Source organism: Theobroma umbraticum, unplaced genomic scaffold, assembly GCF_002168275.2.
Source record: "Theobroma umbraticum cultivar Fairchild unplaced genomic scaffold, ASM216827v3 scaffold_239.1, whole genome shotgun sequence".
In the NCBI taxonomy this organism is placed as follows: Eukaryota; Viridiplantae; Streptophyta; class Magnoliopsida; order Malvales; family Malvaceae; genus Theobroma; species Theobroma umbraticum.
Genome location: NW_018397273.1, coordinates 715,834 through 735,592, shown reverse-complemented (window position 1 = coordinate 735,592; position 19,759 = coordinate 715,834). Strand labels below are relative to the sequence as shown.

Sequence of the window (19,759 nt, the reverse complement as noted above, 5' to 3'; positions counted from 1 at the left end):
CACCCACATCGATCGTGACAAAATAACTATGAGATCAAACAGGCAAGGATAGCCAAGTGTAAATCATGTTATGCCTTTAAATCACATTAAATAATGGAGACTTGAGCAGACAAGTCAGGGAATTTTCGGTCAAAGAAAACCAGCCTCAATGAAAGCGTTCTGCCATAATCATGTAAGTTACAAATGATTTGATAAGTTGAGGACAATGTAACCATAATTATTCAGGAAATTGAGGACAGTTACGATTGGCTTAAATTCGAGGACCAAAATGTTATAAGTGGGAGAGAATGTGAAAACCCGAATTTCTTGATACGGTTAATTAAATTCGAAAACCATCTTGGTGAGCTCAAAAATAAAATGAGAGAAAGGAGAAAATAAGAGAATAAGGAAAATGATGTTTTAAGAGTCCATTACTGCAAATCTCACCGTTGGCATACTAAATTGAAAGGAAAAGTATGCATAAAGATCAGATTGCAAAAATGAGAGAATCGAAAATAAAGAATGGAGATCGAATGGAAGGAAGAATGATGTAATTGCAAGAAAAATGATGCAACTGCATAAAAGATTAATGTGACTGAATGTAAGCAGGATGAAATTGCTAAAAAAGGGAAAAGTAATACAACAATGGAGGACTAAATTGCATCATGGGAGGATTAAATTGAAATAATGAAGGTTTGCATTGCAAACAATGGAATTAAAAAAAGAATAAATAGCAAAATCAAGAAAAGATTTAAGGATTAAGTTGCAAAACAATGAAATTACTAAGGTAAATAGCAAGAAGAATAGAAAATAATAAGGCACCTAATTGAAGAGAACAAAAGAAGACAAAATAATAAGAAAAGAAGAAAGATGCAAGGGTTAATGGGCAATTAGCCCATTCATAGAAAAATAATAAAATAATGCGGCATGCTTCTTGCATGCCACATTGTTCTAGCCCTTTAATAGAAAAAGCAATAAAATAATGTGGCACATATCTTGCATGCCACGCATGGGTTCTTAAAGCATTTATTGCATATTCCTTTTCATTCCTCCAAAGACGTGGATCATGTAACGTGTTCCGTCCAATCCTGTTGTTTATTCTTCCTATACTTCTAAAAGCCATTTTCCTTTCTTCCATTCTCCGGCAAGTATCAAAAAGAAGAAAATTCTTTTCACTGCTCTAAGACTTATTCGCACCATTTTCTTTCTTCCTACCACATTGACATCCTCAAGTGACAAGGAAGCCATGAGAAATTAAAAATGAATGAACTCCCTCGTGCTTCAAGCTAAGCCTTCTCCTACATTAACCTTCAAATAATTCCTTCGCCAAGCGTAGAGCTTCATATTTGACTTTCAAGTAATTTTCTTCACCAAGCAAGTTAGCCACAAGTGTCCTCATAATTAATTATAAATAAAATATAAATATAAAAATAATATATTTTAGACTTGGTTGGTATAATGGTAAGTGGAGTTTAAGTGAGATTTGAGTTTGTTGGGCTGTCATCTTCAATTTATTCGGTCTAAAATCTTTGATTATAAGCTTTCAACTCGTACAAGCTCCATAAGTTAGGAGTCTTGGTTAGTTAATTTCCATGGTTCATTAAGGTAAGGACCAGTTGAATTGTATTTTTGAAATTGTGTTGTTGAGGCAGGACGATGGTGTATTAGATTGTGTTGTCGATGTTATGTACTGAAATTGCAAGATTAATTGTAAAATGGTGGAAGATGAGGTTCATTCAACTAGTTTCAAAATTGATCATGTTAGGTGAAATCACATAATTGATAATGAAAGTTTGGTTGTGAAGGGACATGTTGAAGATTAAGGAATGCTTGAAATTAACGATATAATTTGTTGCCTAAAGTCCCACTGAAGCTCCGAAAATTGATGGCTAGAGGAGCTGAGCTAGGTAATTCTAAATTGTGGTTGGTGGCACACTAGGTGAGTGGGCTTGCAGTAAACAATTTTCATGGAAATACATGATTATTGATTTGTCGAAATGTGCCTAGAATTTTGATATACTGTGAAATGTGAAAGGCACATAGATATACATGTTTTATAAATAACTACATAAGGAACAAACTTTTATTTAGTGTATTGCCCGAGCATGATTGAATGTTGCCATTCCATATACTTTGTGAAATTGAGTATATGTTGTATTGTGCATGGTGTGAGTTTGCATGCATTATATAGAGTATATGATGGGATTCGACTTGATTGATGATTTAAATGTCTAGAGGCTAGATACGGAGTTGATTATGTCTTGACATAGATATTAATGTGACTGAGGGGCATGATAGCAGACCTACATGCCACGTGGATAAATTTATGTGACAATTGATATCCACATATGTGCTGAGGGGCATAGTAACGAAGCCATGTGTCATGTGGTTATATTGATGTGATAATTGATTTCTATTATAATTGAAAAGCAAAATGAGCAGAACACAAGAAAAAGAAATGATTAATAATCCAAGGGGCTGTAGCAACTAAAACAGGATACGAAATAATATGGAGATTTGACAAATTACCGTGCCAAGGTGATACATCGTATCTGCATAATCTATGTTGCTATGTCCCAAAACACGTCCCTTTATCTGAACCATTATGTAGTATAGTTTTAGTCATGCCAAAGAAATAATTGAGAAAAGGAAACAAATGTCAATTTGAGTTACAAAGTTCATTTCAGTTGAAAACACTAAAAAGAAAATTTTTTCTAATCCTATACATGTGTCTCTGTCCGTAATGCATATACATATCTACATGAAAAAATAACTATGTCAATATCTGAATTATACCTTTAAAGCACGCTGTCCAAGGAATTATAGAAAAAAAAAACAAAACAAAAACAAAAAAACATGTTAGATGAAGTCGTCAGAAACTATTAGTAGAAAAATATTATTGGTAAATCAACTTCAACATAGTCAAACATGGAAAAAAAATGCTGATGAATTCAATTAAGGTAAAATCTACTGTAATGCACCATAGAATTTGAGCCAAATACAACCAAATTGTTAATGAAGCTAAAATTAACTAAAATCCCAATAGACATGAAATAAATAGCATTTCTACATGTTTAGGCAAGTGTAAAAGTAGCGAAGCATTTAGAAATTTAATCTATCAAATGGTAGCTGGAATATTTACAATTAAATACTTCACGTTTAAAACAAGGATATAAAAATAATAATAAAATTTAAAAACAAAGGTATGAGTTGCAAGTTAAAATATAATTAGATGGTCAACTAGACATCCCCTTTCCCAACCAAGGGAGAACATACAATACTTTGATTTGGGGACAAATAATGAAGCAGGGGCACTAGAAAAGAACTAGCTATTGCCAATTTTTAAGTTTAACTGAAAAATGAGTGGCTATTTAAATGTCATAATACTGCGATCGTCTGAAATCCAGATGACATAATAATCAGAGCAGTGACATGCTATTCAATCATTCTTATGGTGCAGCAAAAGACCCAAGTTCTCCAATAATAACAACTAAGGAGCTGTCTCATTACAATATAACCTTGGTCTTCCACTTAAAACCTTGTCTACTTGCTAGATGTAAAGTACAAATAACAAACAACTAGCAACATTTGAAAGGAACAAAATTAAAAGGAATAATAATATCAGTATTTAACGACTAATAATTCTATAGATGAAGTAAAGAATACCAAAGCCTAATGACTAGAAGGTTAAGAGAGCTTGTGCATTGACATAACCAATAGCCCCTACCATAGTACAAAATGTGTCTTTTATCAAGTTAAATAACATTTCCACATCTGGAACATCACTGAACTTTGTAATCCTCAGCTTAACACACTGGACATTACCTAAGCTTTGATACTATTTTTTGATCAATTGTTGTAGAAAAGGTTACTGGTAACTTCAGTTTCTCCTTTTTGGTGTCTCACACTGGAGTTGTTTAAGACTGCAACCTTTAACTACTCCCATATGGGTTGAAAATTCTGAATTCCATAGTCATTCATTACCTTCTTCGTGAGTTCTCTTAATGACATGTGTCATTACTCATATAAGCAGTTTTTGTAACAAAAAGTAATGACATAGTGAAAGCAACGTGAAAAAGTAAGAAAAGTTTTCTCCACCAAACATCCTGTGTATACCCAACTAGCTACCCAAAATTTCATTCATAAACAAGTTAATAGGATATTGGTGCCGCTATCATCATACCAGTGCAACAGTTACATGTCTTTAACAATGCAATAGAATTCTTTAAAATTGAAAACAAGAGGCATCTCCAGCAACGGAATATATGATTAAAACTACTTATACAATCCACCAGAGGGAAACTGATACAGACAGAAATATCGATTATCAAAAAAAATCTCTAAGTCAGTGCCCCTCTAACCATATTCAATTACCTCATAGCACATCTGAGATTCTTCCAGTTTTCTCTGGACAAGATAGAACTGTCCCAGGTTGTGCAAGGCAACTCCTACACTGTATTATTATGATAATGGAATTTAATGAGCAAATATAAATAAAAATATTAAGTAGGTAATTGCTAGCATCCAGACAATCAAATCAAAGTCACTTAACATAGACATAGCAAAACCTTACACATGCTAGTTGAAGGATGTCAATTGAAGAATTTATAACTAATAAGGTACAGTGGAAGAACTTAAAACTGTGTTAATAACAGCAATGACTGTCTATTTGTGTGTGCAGTACCTGTCTTCTGGTACATCTACCTTTTCGAATCATAAATTGGAAAATGCAATACGTCAACAAAACACCAATTACCTATTTCCCTAAGGAGATAAATTCCAAATAGATTTCATGTTTGGACAAAGATCATCTCCATTAACAACCTTCAACAGTATAAAAATTTTGAACTAAATGGGAGCATTTTTTAATTCCTAGTGTTTCCTTTACTCCGTTAGCTTGATTCTTCTAAATGTTAGAGTTCCCTATCTATAATATTTTCCTTAATAATTGGAAAATTAGGCGAGATACTGTTGCCCAATACTAAACATTACTGCTAGCACCATTCACTGAAGGCTGTAGCATTAATATGCTGTAGCATCTTAAACTTTTAAATTGGTTTTATTAGGTCCATATTCAATGTTTTCTAATATTGGGAATTGAGTTTAGGACATATTTTCAAAACATTTAAGATCTTCTCTAACATAAGACCAATTTCAATGAGAATTTAATACTCAAAACAACAATCCCTCTCTTCCGTTAAAACAAGCAAAATGCATGGAGCTGAGCTGAAGTTTACCTATTTGAATGATTACTGAAACTAAGTTCATAGGATTCTCAATCTCTCATCTCTTCTATGCTTTTCTCTTATCCTGCTGATTCCTTCTTTCCTCATGATAATTTCTCAATGCGAATTACTTTCTTAACACAAACTAGATCTGACACCAAAGTAAGAAGGTAATTGAATTACCAAATCTTAGTCTTCTCCTTGAAACTACTTTGAATTAGCTTTAGTTTCTTCTGCATCAAATCCTAACCAGAATTGACAGTTATAACACTAAAAGAAATGAAGATGCTGTATGTTGTATGGCATCAGAAACACAAATAATTATTATAAAGTTATATAACTATGCAAATGCACCTAAATATGCCATCTTAATGAAATCTAAAATATCATTTGAAAGACAAATGTGCAAAATGAATGTACCAGAGATCTGATCCTTATGATATATGAATAATGCCATAGTTCACGAAGTAATCACACTAGATACCGTATATCTTCAGAGCCAAATGCCTCCTCTAGTATGTTGATGGCCTCTAAATACAAAGGTTCTGCCTTGTCAAATGCCTTTTTAACTCTGTAAAGCTCTGCCTGAAAAGGATGAAAGAGGAAAAAAAGTAGACAAAAAAAGGTAATGAATTTCTTAAATAGAAGCAGCTATAATGCAATGTAAATGAACCAGAATCAGAAAAGAAAAAAAAAAAACACTTTCAATCACATCTTCGATGAGCAAAAAGAATTGGCTGCATTACTCTGTTTCATGTGGTCAATAAGGACAACTAGAGGAAATATAAGACAACTAATCATCTGCCAAACTTTCCAACACAGGCCAACATGATTTGTGCTGTTTAATACAGGAGGGGCACACATAATATACTAGTGATTAAAATTCTCAAACTAGTAAAAGTTTGAGAATTGCAATATGCTTGAGAAAGACCACTCATGACAAAAGCTCTAGGGCACAAAAACATTACACATACAAACCAAAAAATTCAACAACACCATCAATTTTGTTATTGAGCAATTACTGTACGCAGCAAGCAAGTGAAACTGAAGAAAGAACATCCAAAATCGAAATAGAAATTAAAAGCCGGGGAATACAACTAAAGGATTTGACATTTTCTCCCAAGTGATCCTAGCTTTAATGTCACCGAACAATTTTAATGTCACCGAACAATATCAAATAATACCTAGCTGACAACCTTTTACTACATACTACCAAAATCAGGTTTGGCTACCACAAACTACGAACTCTCTGGGCACACTAACTCTACACTTCTGTGCAATTTCGAACATCACAGGTGACAATTCAGACAGATTCGGTCTGCATTCTGCAAAAAAAAATAGAGTTGACTCCATGGGAGAGCTTGAGCAGTAAATGAGGAGAATAGGTACACCCAGTCAGCTAATCCAGAGCATACCATGAGATAGAAAGAAATAGCTAAGCACGTCCATTGAAAAGCTTGAATTTAGTCTACAAGGACAACTAACCTGCTGAACCAAATCACTGAAATCTTCATTTTTCGTATAGGAGTAAAATGATCATTTAACCAAAAAGGGAAAATAGTTAATTTAACCATATTTAAGATAATCCTTGGACTTCTAGGATTAAATTTTCACACATTATTGAAGCTTATTTAACTTAGAAAGCAAAGGAATAAAAAATAGAGAGATTTACAGAGGAAAAGATGTAATTTCCATACTAAGGGTAAAATGGTAATTATGCATCCAAAAATAGAATTTATAACTTTTTATAGATTTTAGAAACTTTAGTAATCAGTGGCATAAAGAAAATCACAGTGGAGATTTCCTATTTGTAAAAAATGTGTAAAATAACATAAATAGTCCTTAAAGGCAAAACGGTCATTTATCAAGACCCTTAATACGCCCCAGGTATAAAAACCCTACTTTCTTTCTTTCTTTCTTCTTCTCCTCTCCCCCAAACCTACCATTTGGTATTCGCCGTTGTTCTCCTCGTTTTCTTTGTATCTTACTTATTTTAACTTCAAATGTAGTGTTCTTGAGCTCATTTCCAATGTTTTCAACCATCCTCTTTCATATTCTCCCATCAAAATCCTCAAAAACACCTCCTTCATGTTGTTCCTGCTCTGGCCGAACCTACTCTAGAAAGACAGAGTTTCTCTCTCTTCAAACTAGCTTACAAGACTTCTTTCAAGTGTTGTTAACTTTCATTTTCAAGCCCTTTTCACCTCCAATTAGTCTAGATATTAAGGTATATCAAAAACCTAACTTCCATGATTAAGTTGCGATTAGTTCTTAATTAATTAATTAATGCTATCTACTACCCTTATTGTTTGTGCTAGGAAAACTTCACAAGTCAACAAAGGTAAATGGTACTTGAATTGGGATAATTGAGATGGTTAATGTTTTAGAATGTGAATTAGATGTTATTTTGATGAATGAGGATTAATAGAATAATGAAAAGATTGATAATTTTTGTTAAAATGATTGAGTGGTGTAGATGACTAATTTAATGATGACATTACGTTGAAATAAATTGGCATTGAATGAGCTATTCAATGTTAGAATTATGAATTATATGAATGAGTTAAGTGCTAGAAAATGATAATGCTAATGGAGTCATGAAAAAGCAGAATTTGGCACTAGGTTGACTAGTCAAATAATAGTTGGAAACTAGCTAACAAAAATATTAAAGTCTACTTATAAACCCACACATCCACTCAGAATGATAGTTGAGGGTTGGAGTTGATCGAAAGGAAAAGTCAACAAAACTTATGAGTGGGTTGCATCAAAACTACTTTGATATTAAAAGTGCATGAAATATAAATTTTCAAATGCGCAATTGGATACTTGATATATTCTGATCTTGGATGTGTGTTTGTGAGTCATATATGAATTGAAATGATGTTTTAAAGTATGCTTTCAAAAGCTATGGTAGAGTATACATATTTATGTAAACGTGCCTACCATTATGTATTTACAAGGGAAAAAGCATCTATTTGAATTAGCTTGTTTGATGAATTAAATATTGATGAAATGTGTTGCAGGTCATGTTGCTCATGAGTTGAAAATAATGTTGTGAATGCGCATAATGTTGAGGAAATATGATGTTTAACCTTATTGTTGAGAATCGAGCAAAATATTGTTTGTGATAAAGATTGCTGGAAAGGCAAGCTATTTGAAATTAGTTTTGTTTGAGGATTTAATCTTGATAAAATGCGTTGCTGGTCACATTGACCATGAGTTGATAGGATGTTGTGAATGCATTTAATGTTGACAGAATATTATGTGTAACCTTGTTGAGAATTTGAACAAGATACGATACGATATGGTACATGATAAAGATTGTTAGAAACGTATACCTTTTTGATCATGTATAATTTCATATGTACCATGTGGATTCAATTGTATCATGGTTGATGAATGTTGGAAGCATCCTAAGGATCCCCGTATTAGTGGACTTGATTTGGGTGACATGGTGTGACTACACATTTGGATATGTTAAATGAATAATGGTCAAGGACGGATGCTTGTATAGTTATAGTGGGGTTGTAGCCTCTCCAAAATTTTTAAAATCTTTTATATACTATATATTTTTTCTCTTAATAGCCCCCTCAAAATAATTTTGTTATTTAATAACTAATACAAATAAAGAATAGCAAAATGACCCCACATTCCCCACTCAACTTTACCCTCTTTAACTCTTAAGCTTCTCCACACCTCTTTCTCTCTCTTTTTCTCTCTCTTTTGTCCTTTTATTTTTATTTTACTTTCTTTTCTATAATTCACCACCGAAACACACTTCATTCTTCAAAAGGGACTTATGAGCTTGCTAACCAGGAGTAGAGCTAGCCAACTTTTGTTGAGAGGCCAAAGATAAAGGAATAAGGGTTAGAAATTTTTAAAAATAATATGTTAAACTTAATTAATAATTAAAAGATTCATAATAAATAATAATTTTATATGACATGTAAATCAAAAGAAGTGAAAAAAGAAAGACTTACAATAATCTTTTAAGAAAGCTGTGCTTGATAATGTTTCTTAGACTCAAATTCATCAATTATTGACTCTATATTGAAAAAGCTAGCAATGTTTTCCCAATATAAACAACAAAATTATCTGCAAGAGACTCATCATCCATTTTATTTCAGAGTCTTCTTTTACAATTTTCATTACTCAAAAAACTCTTTCTAGTTGCTTGTAAAAACCGAAGGAGTCAAAACAAGGTGAATTAAACTATCAATCAAGTGATAATTTCTTTGACTTTCCTATTTTTGCTAATCTCTAATACAATTTAAAAGTTTCTTAATATTTTCGAAATCTGGGTGATGAGGTATATCAAGTCCGTAATGCCTCAATTGTAACCTTAAAATAAGTTTTTCTTGCTTCGTAAAATCCTAATAATAAAAACTCTTTGCTAACTTGCAAATATCATCAATGTTGAATGATTGGCAATTGTTATTAGAATCTAAAGCAGTGCTTAAAGTAAAAAATTTCACAATTTGCCTATTGAATCTCAAATCCAATTCTTGCAAATGAGAATCTATTGTCACTAAGAATACATCAACTCGATAATGATGCTCCACAATTACGTTTAGTGGACGAGATCAATCTCTCTCCAAAATGTATTGTGCACCCATGTCAAGAATTTCTATTTCTTGTTTTTGACAAATTTTTTGCACATTCTCAAGCAAATTAGACCACTTATCATCTTTCAACAGCTGAAAGAATGATTTTGTAGTAGAAACAAGTTGAATTGCATTTAGAATATCTTGAGAGCGTAATTGTAACACTTGACAAAGAATATTAGTGATTTCTGTGATCTCAAACATCAGTGTGATATGAAAATAAATTCAAATGATATTAATATTTACTATCAGCAGAAACATTACCTCTTTGTGAATAAGTGGCCCCTTCATCAATAATATTTCTAATAACAGTGCAAGTCGCATCAAACATTCTCATCAAGCTACAAATAGAATAAAAATGTGAGTTCCACTGAGTATCTCTAGCTTTTTGTAGAGTCTCTATTTAATTTGCTTATTTACCTATTTCAAGTTTATCACTAGCAATCAAGTTTGCAATGTTAATTGCTTGAGTAGCTTGTAATTAGCTATACCTTTTAAAATAAGCATAAACAATATTTACAATAAAAGTCAATTATGTAAAAAATTCATGAATATAAACCACTTCTCTATATGCTACAACTAATGTTAATTGCAATCTTTGAGCATAATAATGCACATAATATGCATATGAACAATCATTAAATACCAAAGCCTGTAAATCATTCCGTCCACCACGCATGTTAATAACATCATCATATCTTAGATCTCAAATACTTTCAATGAGAAAAAACAAACACTAACTCTTTCTTTAAGGTCATTACACTAGTATTACTAACAAGTACAAGATCAAGAAAATGTTTTTGAGAAAAGAAATTATTTTGAAGGGGTCATTAAGAGAAAATATATATAAGATATTAAAAATTTTAAAAGGGCCACAACCCCCCATAACTATACAAGCATCTACCCCTGTTCAAGAACGTTTATTTGATCTTATACATATTAGTAATACTAGTTCAATGACCCTGAAGAAAGGTTAGTATCTGTTTTTTCTCGTTATAACCTTCAAGTTGAAAGTAATCAAGGTCAAGGATATGACGGTGCTAGTAACATTCATGGTGAATGGAATGGTTTACAAGCTTTGGTCCTTAATAATTGTCCATATGCATTTTATGTGCATTATTGTGCTCACAAATTACAATTAGCATTGGTTGCAGTAACAAGAGAAATAGTTCATATTTATAATTTTTTTATATAATTTGACTTTTATTGTAAATATTGTTAGTGCTTCTTCCAAAAGACATGATCAATTATAAGATACTAAAGTAATTAACATTGCTAACATGATTGCTAGTGATGAACTTGAAATAGGTAGATGAGCAAATCAAGTGAGAACTCTACAAAGAGTTGGAGACACTAGATGAAGCTCATACTTTCATTCTATTTGTAACTTTATGAGAATGTGTTATGCAACCTACACCATTATTGAAAATATTATTGATGAAGAGGTCACTTATTCACAAAGAGTAGATGCTTTTGCCGCTACTAAAATATTAGCATCATGTGAAATTATTTTCATATTACACTTGATGTATGAGATCATGGGAATTACTAATGTTCTTTGTCAAGCATTACAATTACGCTCTCTAAATATTTTAAATGCAACTCATTTTGTTTCTACTACAAAATCACTCATTCGATAGTTAAGAGATGATGGGTGGTTTCATTTGCTCAAGAATGTGAGAAAAATTTCTCAAAAATAAGAGAGATTCCTAACATGGATGTGCAATATCTAGGGCAAAGGTTGATCTCGTCAACCAAATGTCACTATAGAGCATCATTATAGAGTTTATGTATTCTTAGAGACAATAGATTCTCAATTACAAGAATTGAATTTGAGATTCAATAAGCATATTGTAAAGCTTTTGACTTTAAGCATTGTTTTGAACCCTATTAACAATTACAAATCATTCAACATTGATTATATTTACCAGTTAGTAGAGATTTTTTATTCTCATGATTTCATGGAGCTAGAAAAAAAATTTTTGAGGTTACAATTGAGGCATTACAAGCTTGATATACCTCATCACCAAGGTTATTAAGATATTAAGATACTTTCTAAATTGTGCCAGAAATTAGCAAAAATAGGAAAGGCAAGATATTATCATTTTATTGATAGATTAATTTGCTTTGTTTTGACTTTTCCAGTTTCTACAGCAACTACAGAAAGAGCCTTTTCAACAATGAAAATTTTGACAACAAAACTCCAAAAGAAAATGGATGATGAGTTTTTTGAAGATAATTTAGTTTTTTATATTGCGAAAGACATTGTTAGCCATTTCAGTTCGAAGCCACTAATTGATTAATTCAAATCCAGGAAATATTATCAAGTACAACTTTCCTAAAGGACTATTGTAAGACTTTCTTTTTTGTTTCTTTTGATTTACATGTTATATAAAATTATCATCTATTATAAATCTTTTGATTATTGATTACATTCAACAGATTAGTTTTAACAATTTTTAACCCTTATTCCTCTATCTTTGACTCTCAACAAAAATTGGCTCACTCCACCGCTAGTAATAGTGAACACATTCACCCAATTAACTATAATTTAATAACTTTAGTGGAGCCACCTAAGTAAGGACCTGTAGCTAACAACAATAGACGCTAGTCATTATGCATAATGTTTGATATCTTAACTAGCACGGAGTGCGATTCTAGTCATGTGTTGGCGGAGTGGGACACATGCTTGGTAAAAGGTGTCAAATGGCCCTTAATGTTATATGATTACGACATCAAAGATTATGTGCTCTAGATGAGCAAAACCCCATGTAGCAAGGGTTGGCAATACTCCAAGGGCAGTTTGCCCTTGGTTGGATTTAGTTCTTACAAGGTGGGCTCCATAAAACTAAACGATTAATTAAGTGGTGTAGATGACTAGTTTAATGATGGCACTATGTTGATGTAAGTTGGCATTAAGTAAGCTAGTCAAGGTTGAAATTATGAATTATATGAATGAGTTAAATGCTGAAAAATAATGATAATGGTAATAGAGTTATACAAAAAAAGAATTTACGACTAGGTTAACTAGTCAAATTGTAGTTAGAACTAGTTACTAAAACTAGTAAAATTTGCTTATGGAAATTCATTTAGTTTTTTGGTTGATTTGATGTAAATTTTATATTTTTAGGCAGCACCAAGACCCCATACATTCACTTCGAGTGATAGTTGAGGGTTGGAGTTGATTGAAAGGAAAAGTCAACAAAACTTGTGAGTGAGTTGCATCAAAACTGCATTGATATTAAAAATGAATTTTCCATAAATAAACTTTACTAGTTTTGCTAACTAGCTTCCAACTACAATCTAACTAATCAATCTAGTGCTATATTCTTCTTTTTCATAACTCCATTAACATTATCATCATTTTCCAACACCTAACTCATTCATACAATTCATAATTGCAACCTTGAATAAGTTAAAGTCAACCTACACCAACAAAATGACATCATTAAACTAGTCATCTACAGCACTCAATTAATCATTTTAACAACAATTACCAATCTTTTCATCACTAATCCTCATTCATTCAAACAGCACCTAATCCACATTCTAAACTATCATTAACTATCACAATTATCTCAATTCAACTTCCACTTAACTTGGTGGACTTGTGGTGAAGATGTCCTAACACAAACAATAAGACTAGTTGTTAGCACTAATTAATTAATTAAGAACTAATCACAACTTAATCATGTAAGTCTTTTGATATACCTCAATATCTAGACCAATTTGGAGGTGGAAAGTGCTTGAAAATGCAAGAGAACAACACTTGGAAGTGGTCTTGCAAGCTAGTTTGAAGAGAAAAACTCTATATCGTTAAAATAGGTTCAGTCAAAGTTGGAACAGCATGAAGGTCTTTTTTGAGAATTTTGATGGGAGAATATAAAAGAGGACAGTTGAAAACCTTGGACACGAGCTCAAAAACACTCCATTTGGAGTTGAAATGAGTGAGAGATATGAAGAAAACAAGGAAGGATAAGGAGAAAAACAATGAAGAATAACCAAAAGCAGGTTTGGGGGAGGAGAAGAAGAAATTAAGAAAGATAGATTTTTATACCTAAGGCATACTAAGGGTCTCTTGATAAATGATAATTTTGCCCCTAAAGGCTATTTATGCTGTTTTACACATTTTTTATTCCAAGAAAACATCCACTATGATTTTCTTTATGCTACTGATGCCTAAAGGTTCTAAAATCTATGAAAAGTTATAAATTCTATTTTCAGGTATATAATTAACATTTTGCCCTTAGTATGAAAATTACCTTCTTTCCTCCGTAAATCTCTTAATTTTTTATTACTTTGTTTTCTAACTTAAATAAGCTGAAGAGTTTAAAGGAAAAAAAAACTTAAATAAGCTTTAATTATGTGTGAAAATTTAATCCTAGAAGTTCACCTAGGATTATCTTAAATATAGTCAAATTTACCATTTTTCCTTTTTTGTCAAATTTACCATTTTGCCCTTTCAGTCAAATGACCATTTTACCCCTATAAAAATATTAGGGTTTCACAAATCTACACATATAGGGAGAGGAATGAAATGTCCAAGGGAAGTGAGAAGATTCCAAGCTGCTATCTCTAGAATCTAAAGAAAGAGAGTAGCATCGCTTATCGTTTTTCTATCTCCTTATGTTATTGCTATCTTGAATCAGTAACCAACATCCATAATTCTAATTAAACTGCATTTTATGTGTTGTTAAGAGTGCATGTGCATGTCCATCACCAATAAACCCCACAATAAGTCACTATTGCAAACTTAAGGTGCCTAAACCTTATCGACAACTATCATGACCCGATCCGTAATCTCATACTAACCGTACCAGACCACAACACCATCTGTACTGTGATTGCTTCCATCATCTTGATGATACTTTTCACTCTCTGAACTTAAATATACCCTATCTCAACCTCTACAGTCAACATTGGCATCAACATTTTTTGTATAAGGTCTACATAGTATTATACACCTAGCCTATGACAAATTACTGTCGTAACCAACATCTTTGGAACACCTGGACTTCATATTACTGAATAAAATCATAGTTACTGCCATCTTATAAACCACATCTTCCAAGTTCCCCCTACCCAAGACATCACTTGCTAATCAGCTGATGTCTTCCAGATTACAGTCCACATCATTCTATAATCCTTCCCTCTCTTGCATTTTTTTTCCTTCAGCAAACTTCTTTTTCCTTATATTTCTGTTGTCAGATGTTAAAAATGAGTTCTACAGCACCAGACTTTGCTAAAAACCACGCATTAAAGAAGATACTGGAGAAGTCAAAAAGACGATTACAAGTTTTAATCAATCAATAAAAGACAATTACTATATAGAACCAACAAAGATTGCAACTGCTCTCCGTACTTTAGAAACAAATTTAGCCAAGATCATGAGACTGAAATAAGCTAGTGTTTTGAACCTTATTAGATCACTTATGCAAACATGTGTTACTATCAGCAGCCTAGCCAAAATTTATTTCTTGAACACGTACCAGAAATTCATTCTATAATTCTCACAACTAATATTCAAAAGTGGACAAGTCATATGAGCAAAATACTGTGATAGGTCATACATATGTGTCTTTGTGTGTGTAAGACAATATAAATAACCAGAATAAGAAGAATTACAACTAAAAATAAAAACTTTGCTTGAAATTTGTAGAAGATATCAATGAGCCATTCATCTATCATGAAATTCAAATAGCTATTACATTTACCATATAGAAAAATAAAATCTAAGTCCTAAAATTGCATTATGATATAAGTGATAAGGGATTAAGCAGTGTTAATGTAGTGTACTTCAAAGAGAATAACAAAAAAGGTAAGTCTGATCAGAGCTATTTCAAATCCTTCTCCTTGTAAAAGCAATTTTTTTAAACCACTCAAAGTCCTAAACAATAGAAGTAACATCAAAACCTCAATATCAATATAATCCAACCAATGTACATCATTTGCATATCATGAATTATGGCTCAATTATCAACAAGTATTCCTCAAGTATCAAAGATAATTCTTGTTCTTTCTTTCTATAGTATCAGATACATGCCCAAAAGTATTGGGAGGGTCAGGGTACTGCAATTGATAAGATATAAATAAAGAGTGTTCGGAGTATTTGTGCTTCATATACCATAATAATAGCCAAAAGCATTTCAGAAGTAGACTAACCAAATTGTTGCATGCAGATGCAACATGGGAATCCCTCTCCCCAAATCCTTCTTTCGCTTCCTTGAGTGCAGAAAGGAAGAACTTTTCTGCTTCCTCTAGTTTTCCCTACCATTTATGAGAGAGAGAGAGAGAGAGCAAATCAGAAACTAAAACAGAGACACAAAATGTAGAGAAAAAAAAATGCTTGCCTGCAAAAAGTAGTCCCTCCCATTATCCGTAAAAACTCTCCACTTAGATGTGTGTATATTGGATACCACAGAGCCATCCTCGATTTTGCGTAATCCAACAATATTAGCACCTTGCTCATCACTTTCAGAACTTGTTGACACATCTTCTGCTAAAACATGGTTGACATTTATACCCAAAATTATAGCTGCAAAGAAACCAGAGTCATCAAGAAAGAATTATTCAGCAATTTACCGTTCATAAAACAATAACCAATCTAAAGAAATGAGTAAAATGGGCTTAAAAGTACTTTTTAAACAGCTAAAGCATTTTGACTGAAGTTAGCTACACCTTAAAGCAATACATGTATTTTGACTTCTTTTGGTTCAACTCAAAAGCAATGTTACTTAGAGGCAGGATATGGATGCCTTTCATGAAAAAAGGACACAGTTTTGTGAGGAAAGCTCCTCAAAAAATATAGTACACAAATGAAGCTAACCTCCTTATCCTTATTAAAGCTCTTTATTAGTCAATGCATCAGCCCAAACTGGATGTTTATTTATTTTTGATACATCAATAGAGGACTTCCTAGAAATGGATTTGTAGGTTAATTAAGTTGTTTATCTATGAATTTTAGTTTTTATTTTTAGAGTTTTTTTTTTTTTTTGCAACTATTGCTCTGGTTGCCTTTTAAATTTTTGGGGAGTCTTGTTGACAAGGAGTAGAAATGACTTATGGAAAATGAAGAAAAGTAGATAGAATGTAGAGATAAAGACAGTTTAGACGAGTAGGTGAGAAAGAAAATGTTGTGAGAGAGGGAGATACGTGCATGGTTGAAGAGAAGAAAAGAAAATGGAAAAGTGAAAAGAGAAAAGGAAATAAAAAGGCTTTATTATCAGGCCATATCATGGCATGCAGAGTGGACGAAATTCCACACGCCAAACATGTCATATAACAGTAGGCATATTACAATTGCAAATCAAAACATTTACCCATAATACAAGGATCAAATGAAGATTTTAACCAATATGTTGCCTAACCCAAATTTGACTTTTCAACTATGAGCTATTTTTGTCGGCCAAGTAACTTAAGACAACCAGTTGAATTAAAGTATCTCCCACTTCATTTCAATACAACTAGTTTTATAAAGACAGCCATTCTCCTATTTCTTGCAAGCTTACTTTGTATCATATATGTTAGCTTATATCGCAAAGCAAAGAAGTGAGACATCACTAGATACTTAAATTAAATTTCTGGAAACCCCATGAAAATAGAATATACCAGCTTGTACAGACAGAATAATCCACATAGGAGGATCAGCACGGTTCATCCTCCATGAGCTCCCATAACCAATTTGATAGGGGAATTTTATTTTGCCTGCAATCATATTAACAAAATCAATGAGATATAGAAGAAATACACTTAAACACATGTCTAAATGGGTTAACTGTGTAACAACTTAATCGCATTTAAACATATCAATCGTATCATGTCATTACTCATGTAATTAACATGTTTTGTTCGTGTCAAAAACTTTGACGTCTGCCTCAAGCCGTTTATCTGTTATACTCTTACCTTCACATTACCACACAATAACACGAATTGTTGACTGTAGATACAGCCTCAGGGAAATAATTCAAATAATTGGCCTTATAAACAATCGAATTGAGCTCTTTCACTTTTAAAAGGATAAAGGCCTAATTTGAGTCAATGTAGCTTCACTCAATTGAATTCAAATATTTGAATCTCAATCTTTAAATAGTGAAATTAACAGAAATAAAGATCACAAATGTTGAAACTTTTCATATGGAATCGAAACGTACTGGAAGGAGAAAACGGCAATGGAGTGGCGGTTGCCTTAGCTGGTCGGGAAGCAGAAGCAGAAACGGAGATGGAATGAGAAGGAAGGCGAACTCCCCTTAGCAAACTAACCGCTGCTTTCCGTACAAACATCTTCGCCGGTGCTTGCTTTATTTCCTCCTTACGTAAAACCCTGGGTTTAATTCCGTTAGGCCGGCTGGCAGCAAAGGAAAAAGGCCAAACCGGGAAAGGAAAACTTTGGACTTTGGGCTTTGGGCTTTGGTTAAAAAATAACTTCTCTATTTTTCTGTGTTAATTAACTATAAACATTTTATCATCAATTTATATTTTATGTTTTTAATTTTTTTTACCATTTTTTCTTCTTAAATATTTATCAACAAAAAAATTTATAATTTAATTAAACAATATAATTAGTAAATTTTGAGTTGAAGAATCCTAATTATTATACTATTTTTGTATCAAGTAATTCAAAAAAAAGTTTACCAATTCAACTTTCACACTCCCAGACTTTGGTTTTAGTCATTTCTTTTTTATTAAGACTTTTCTGGCATCTGAATTTTTTATTACTTTTTTATCGTCACATGCGTTACATATTAAAACAATTTTTTTAAAAAATAATAACTACATATAAAATTCAAATCAGGGGCGGAGCCTTCTTAAGGAATGGGGGCCAAGGCCCCCAAAATTTTAAAATTTTTTTACATATTAAATAAAATTTTTTAATTTTTTTATAAATTTTCTTAATAACCTCTAAAATAATTTTTTATTTAATAATTATTACAAATAATAAAATAATTCAAGACTCAATTTTAATTTTTTTATTTTTTAATTTATATTATTATTTTTGTTTTATTTTTTATTTATTTTTATTCTATTTACTCATATGTTTTAAATTTTTATAGATTTTCTCTTATAAATTTATACAAACCATCAATCATATTTTTTTTCTTTTTTATTATATCATATGTAGATTTTATCTTCTACTTGTCATATTCTTTTTTTTCTTATTATGTAGATTTTATTTTTTAAGATTTTATTTTTAAAAATAAATAAATTATTATGTAATTTTCAAATATAAGTTACAGTATTGTATTGTTGTTTAGAATTTCATAAATATATTTTTTTATTCAAAATAATCAATGTATCTTAGTATGTTTATTGCAAATTTTAAATAATAAGGATATACATATAAATTGATAAAATAAAATAATTGTATTTCTTTTAATATAATTTTATTTATTATATTTATTTTTAATAACTCTTAAAATAATTTTTTATTTAATAATTATTTTTTCTTTAAATTGTTGGATAAAATTAGAGTTATTATGGTTAATATATTGCTAATTTAGCCCAACAAATAAATTCTAAACTAATATGTTAAGTCTATCAAATTTACAAAAAATAAAAATAGGTTGAGTAATCCAAATTTATTAAATTTTAATATAAATCTAAACCTATCAACAGTCTAATCAAATGACTTATCATAACATACTGTATCTCAATAGTCTTATCCAATAATTTAATATTTTAATTAGTAATTTAAGAATTCAAATAAATAAAAAAAAAGAACAGTTAGGATATACAAAATAAAGAGGCACCTTGTTTAAGTTTGAAAATTTATTTTTTCTTCCATTCTTACCCGTAAAGAGTGAGAGAGATTCATTTTATAATTTCATTCAATTATATATATAACTGACCCGTTCATTACTATTAATATGCATTTTTTTTATATGTTCAATACCTTTTGAATTTTATTTAATCTTTTAGATGAATAATAATTGAATTATATATAAAATTCTCTTT

At 31.3% G+C, this 19,759-nt stretch overlaps 1 protein-coding gene across 1 annotated transcript in view; it reads right to left on the bottom strand.

The window, feature by feature from the left end:
* Window positions 1-18,150, bottom strand: part of LOC110426857 (Tetratricopeptide repeat (TPR)-like superfamily protein) — a 31,801-nt gene extending 13,651 nt beyond the window's left edge. The window contains exons 1-8 of the mRNA XM_089785384.1: window positions 17,959-18,150; window positions 17,417-17,512; window positions 16,159-16,343; window positions 15,971-16,075; window positions 5,689-5,789; window positions 4,354-4,432; window positions 2,776-2,787; window positions 2,509-2,574 (exon numbers count right to left, since the gene is read on the bottom strand). Of these exons, the coding sequence (XP_089641510.1) occupies window positions 2,509-2,574; window positions 2,776-2,787; window positions 4,354-4,432; window positions 5,689-5,789; window positions 15,971-16,075; window positions 16,159-16,343; window positions 17,417-17,512; window positions 17,959-18,088 (774 nt within the window). The 5' untranslated portion in view covers window positions 18,089-18,150. The remainder of the gene's footprint in view (window positions 1-2,508; window positions 2,575-2,775; window positions 2,788-4,353; window positions 4,433-5,688; window positions 5,790-15,970; window positions 16,076-16,158; window positions 16,344-17,416; window positions 17,513-17,958) is intronic.
* Window positions 18,151-19,759: the final 1,609 nt, after the last annotated feature.